The sequence below is a fragment of the Stegastes partitus genome, unplaced genomic scaffold, assembly GCF_000690725.1.
Source record: "Stegastes partitus isolate 25-593 unplaced genomic scaffold, Stegastes_partitus-1.0.2 Scaffold740, whole genome shotgun sequence".
Classification (NCBI taxonomy): domain Eukaryota; kingdom Metazoa; phylum Chordata; class Actinopteri; family Pomacentridae; genus Stegastes; species Stegastes partitus.
This window is the reverse complement of record NW_007578471.1, coordinates 96,791-102,422: the sequence shown is the minus strand read 5'-3', so window position 1 is coordinate 102,422 and position 5,632 is coordinate 96,791. Positions and strand designations below refer to the sequence as shown.

The 5,632-nt window shown below is 37.8% G+C and overlaps 1 protein-coding gene across 3 annotated transcripts in view; it reads left to right on the top strand.

Moving 5' to 3' along the window:
• The window catches only part of atp10d (ATPase phospholipid transporting 10D), a 59,660-nt gene that overhangs the window by 14,211 nt on the left and 39,817 nt on the right, over window positions 1-5,632 (top strand). For all 3 annotated transcript variants that reach the window (XM_008291370.1, XM_008291368.1, XM_008291367.1), the window contains exons 4-6: window positions 2,355-2,559; window positions 4,191-4,276; window positions 5,390-5,496. In XM_008291370.1, the coding sequence (XP_008289592.1) occupies window positions 2,355-2,559; window positions 4,191-4,276; window positions 5,390-5,496 (398 nt within the window). The remainder of the gene's footprint in view (window positions 1-2,354; window positions 2,560-4,190; window positions 4,277-5,389; window positions 5,497-5,632) is intronic.

The following is a 5,632-nucleotide window of genomic DNA, read 5'->3' as shown; positions in this document are numbered from 1 at the left end:
TTTGGCCTTTATAACAATGTTGAGCAACTTTAGCCTCTCAGAAATACAATACATGACTGTAAATACTAACAAAAATAATTAAAGCTACAAGCAGCACTGATCTGACCATTGAACCTTATTGTGTAAAAGAGGCACTGGCAGGGCTTCGATTGACTCAAGTACAGCCTTTTGGGGTCATTGCTTACTGTGTAAGTTTTAAAATTCTGCCTGCTCTATGTGGTGGTGGGCATGATTTATTGCAGGTTTTTGTATCAATTCCTGTCTCCACTATGTGGTGTGAGAGAACAGAAAACAAACATGTAATATGTTGCTGTACACACGATGTAAGTTTATTGTGGGTCAAAAGATGTTTGTCAAATAAGGCTGACTTCCTGTGTCCAGCTGATATCACTCTGACTGTATCTCAGTTCTGATGTTATTGTGTTCAGCTGGGACTCTAGTCAAAGGAGATATTTTGACAAGATTGGAGAATGTACAGTTAAAACCAGAAGTTTACATACACTGCATAAAAAGACATAAAAAAAAAATTTCTTACTATTTTACATTAAATCAGACTAAACTTTTCCTGTTTTAGGTCAGTTAGGATTAACAAAATTATTTCTGTTTGCTAAACGCCAGAATAATGAGAGAGATTTTTTTTTTTTTTTTAGAGAATTTTGACCTACTTTCTTCAAAGGCAGAAATTTACATACACTAAGATTACTATGCATTTGGGAGAGCCCAGATGATGATGTTGTGGCTTTGGAAGCTGACATAAACTAGAAAAAGTTTAATCACATTTAATGTCAGATAGTAAGAAAAAAAGGTTGTGTCTTTTTACACAGTGTATGTCAATGTCTGGTTCCAACTGTGTAAGTTACAGCAACTTCCATTGTTAAGGTGAAATGTCAAATTTAACAGGCCATCAGGACAACACTGTAAAATGAAAGTTTATAGTTTTAAAAATAAAACATCATCAAGGTCCTTTGGATGTTCCAACCATGTTTGTGGTGAGCAATCAAGTTGCTAGTAAGAGTACATAACAGTTATTTTCGGTTTACCAGTAGGTGGCAGTACAAATGTAACTGAGTAGTCAAATGTTGATATAGTGTGAAGTATTCGGCAATGATAGGCTGTGTGATGAAAACTCAGATTTACAACAGTTTTTGGGTTGCGGTGACCTCATATGACATGGATGTGATTAATTCATCAGGAGGAATTTATAATACAGAGCCTGTAAATGGAGAAGGCTGTGGCAAAAAGTGGACAGTGTATTTAAAATGTTTGCTGTTGGGTTTTAGGCAAGGCTTCAAAAGGCTTGTTTGTATGTCTTGAAATGTCACGTGTGGCTACGGAATTTTGTATGTAGGGGTAACGTAGCCACAAGGGCAACTTTGTTGAGAATCCTTAGGGGCTCCAAAGCCATTTTGCCAAAGCCAGTTTTGAGACCTATATCAAGTGTCAAGCTTCACCATCTCTGATGCATGTGCCATGTGCCATTTTTTGTTTAAAACTTAACTAGCCCTTCAAAAGCAACATCCCATTTATTGGCAAACAATTGGAATTCACCATGCCACAGTGTACATGCCATTCATCAAAAACTTAAAAGCTTTGCAGTGTCACATTGTGAAGGTCTTTTAGAGTAGACTGAACAAATATGATGTTGTTCTGAATAACTGTCTAGGAAGAGTCTGTCAAAGTACAACACCACACACGCCAAATTGCACAGTAAATTCCATATTGCTAATTTGTCTCCACATTGGAGTTAGGATATGGCTCCAACAGCCTTTTTTTTTTAAGCCAAGGGATGCTGCTTGTGGTTCCTGAATTTCATACATGAAGATAAAATATACTACAAGGGTTACTTCAATAAAATTTTGCCGGGGTGCTATCAACGTACTTTGCCACACTCTTGTGCAGGACAGATAAAACATTCATTTAAGGTTTTGCATTTAGGTTTTAGGTTTTCAAGCACCTATAGTGTCCTTAATAAATAGTGATAGTAAAAATAATGATAACAGAGTTGTTTCGAGAAGGTCTTTGCACCAGTCAGTGCTCGGGTCTTAATAATTATAATAAACATGTAGTATCACTTTCAAGAAAGTCATCGTAACCACTTGGTGCTCAGGCCTTCATAATAATACACATAGCAGTTTGAGGAAAGTCCCCGCACTGGTCAGTTCGTTGGCACTATGGTTCTCATGGACATGTTGCAAAGCATTCTGGATCCTTTATTCATGTTATTATGTTCACTTCCACTGTAACCTCAAAAGAAAGATGATTGAACTAAACATTTGATGATCTTTCTCATTTTTGTCAGTGCTCAATCATTTGATTGATAGGCTCTTCATTGTCTCTGTCTTCCATTGTCCCAGCACACAGAAAACCTACATTGACCAGTGCTGGATGGATGTGCGTGTTGGAGACTTTGTACGCTTGTCCTGTAATGAAATCATCCCTGCTGACATGCTGCTGCTGTATTCCTCTGACCCTCGTGGGGTTTGTTACATTGAAACTGCCAATTTGGATGGCGAGACCAACCTGAAACAGAGAGAGGTGGTTTCAGGCCTCCCTTTTCAGGTAATACATGAAGGGAATTAATACGTCTTAAAGATTTGTCTTAACCTCAGTTTGTACATTTCTATCTCTACAGAGTAAGTCATTCTAAGGATTGTGACAATTTAGAGCAGTGGTTCTCAACAGGGGGTCCATGGCCCACCAGGGGGCCAGGGGTGCCTTGAGATGTCTGTGAATGTTATTAGGAAAAATACAAAAAAAACCCAAAAAACATTCTATTGACAAAACAACAAGAGAAACTAACTCAACAAATAGTAAATCAGTAGTGCTTTATTTGTATAACCTAATTGCCTAGCCCAATAGCAACAAATGAATAAATTGATCAAAATGCAGTGTGGGGACGCAGCATGGCCGTATGCACCACTGAGGTCCATGTTGTCCAGACCTTGGTATTTTTTCTTGGTGTTTATATAAATAAAAGTAGTGAACTGCTTAAAATGACTAACTATGGTGAAGCAAAGACTTCAACATCAAGATCATCTTTGTTGTCTGTGGGGGCTACACTATGTAGCAGGGCACAGTGTCCTGCTGCAAGACTGGCATTGGGAAGAACTGTTGCTTTTTGGGTGGTCTGCTTGGTCAGCAACAATGTTTAGGTAGGTGGCACGTGCCAAAGTAGTATCCACATGAATGCCATGTTGAATTTTGAAAAGCCTCTGCTGAAGTCAAAAATATTAACAGAGCCCTGAAAAGTCTTTGACAGTGGAACATGTCTTTGACGACAGATGTCTTTGACAGTAGCATTTTCCAACAAGATGTCCTTCTTTAGTGATTCATGCAATTATCCAATCAGTTAATCATGTAGCACAATATAACTCATAAACAGGTACAAGTCAGGAGCTTCAGTTAGTGGGGAAAAATGGGATCTCAGTTACTTTGACTTTGGCCTGATTTTTGGGCCAAATGAGTTTGAATTATTCTGGACTTGCTGAACTCCTGAGTTTTTCATGAGAGTTGTCAGAAAGAATGGCTAGACCCAGTGTCAGTGAGCTGACAGAGGACAATGGTAAACCAGATAACCCTTCTTTCTAACTGTGCTGAGCAGAAAGTATGTGCAGTATGTTCATTTTTACACTCAATACTTGCTGGGGGCACCTTTCCCACAAATTACTTGAATCAATGTGACACTGCATGCAGGCGACCGGTCTGTAGTACTGCTGAGGTGTTATTGAAAGCAGCCTTCAGATCATCTGTATTTTGGGTTACATTTGCATTTCTTATCTTCTTCTTGACAATGCCTAGTTGGGCTACTATCTCGTTCAGGTGAGGTAAGTTGGCCAGTCAAATTTGTCATGTTTTGGTCGCTTTAAAACATTTCAAATGTCGACCCTCCTGTGTGTACTTCAAAGGCCTGTAACTCTGAAAATATCCATAGTATGAAGGTAGAACCCTGCTTTATTAAAGAAACTAAAGTCACTGTGGATAAAGAAACAGCTGATTCAGTGGATGTCAGGTGAGACTTTTGTCAAATTTTGACGTTTTTGTACTGATTGATATTCATTCATAGGATATATGAAAAATGTCACTTTCTTCTGCAGCTCATGGAAATTTGAAACTTTTATAAAACGTTCTACTTTTTTAAGATGCACTGGTATATGTGTATTTATCCACAGTTTTGGATGTGTGTTTTGCAGGGAGTAGAGTTCACCCCTGAGAGCTTCCACAGTCGTATTGAGTGTGAGAACCCCAAGAATGACCTCAGCAGGTTCAGAGGTTACATGTGAGTTTCTTTTTTATCTTGTAATCCCATGTGGTCATTTAATTTCCAATCATTAAATTTTTAGAAGAATTTCTGCTCGCCGTATCAAATATTTATCGATATGTCAATTGACCCATTTACAGCACATTTTTTTCCACTTTGAAATTTGAGGACATCTTTGAACAACAATATCTCAGGGACTATTTCAGATAAAAGCCTGACATTTTCAGTTATTTCTTATCATTCCATTGATTCAGAATCTGCAAAACTGAACAAGTGGATAGTTTCTGATTATGGATAAGTTTAAATATGAACACAACTTTAAGCTGTCATGAAAAGTCCCATCTTTGAACACACATGAACAAAAAAAAAATTGAATTGAGAGAGTGAACTGTTACTTTGCCTGTTTTTGTTGTGTTTTGTGCCACTCCTCTTGCTATATGTTTGTCTTTATTTTTGCACTGCTTCAGGATAGTAAAATTATTTTAATGTGAAAAAGGAAACTGAGCTTTGTTGAAGCATTACAGAGTTGCAAGCAGTAAGCAGCAGCCTGGGACTGGATATACTAGATATTCTAAGGCTTACTGATGTTTGATCACAGTCTGTTAGAACATGACATTTATCTCTAAAGTTGATCACAAGAGCACAGTTGCAAAATCCCAGGTTCAAATCCTTTACAAACAAACAAAGGCCATGGCGGTTATTCAGTTTTCATGACCACATTTAGTTTGACAGCCTTCTTTTTTAAGACATCCAATATCCAGGGTTGACTTTTATTATTTTTATTTATTTATTCCTGTATTGTAATTAAAACATAGATGACAAAAAAAAATCTGAGCATCTCAAACCAAGCATGACTGTTCAACAAAACACTGTCACAAATGGAGAAATGATATAGCAAATATTATATTTTGAAAATTATGACACAATAAAGTATTTGTAAAAGATAGAGAAAATGATTTGCTAATGCACCTGCTCTTGACTTCCACAGGTCCACTGAGTAGAGTCTGCGTCAGACCTTGATGCTGTCAAATGCATTCTCTCAGTTGTCCTCCAATTATACTTCTCACTGGGTTAAAATGGATTGTTCAGCTGAGCTCTAGCTTGTCTGTGTGTGTCTGTTTTGTATCACAGAGAGCATTCCAGTGGGGTTCGTGTTGGCCTCCATAGCAGTAACCTCCTGCTTAGGAGCTGCACCATTCGCAACACTGAGACTGTGATAGGCATTGTGGTTTATGCTGGTAAGACAACAGTTTTATTTTCAAGATGTTTGTCAAATGGCAATTACATTGGCTTTTTTCCCCCCCCTATTTTCTATAAATACATGCTTAAGGGATGAAATTGCACATTTGAAAGACATGGTTTGTTTTTTGCGGG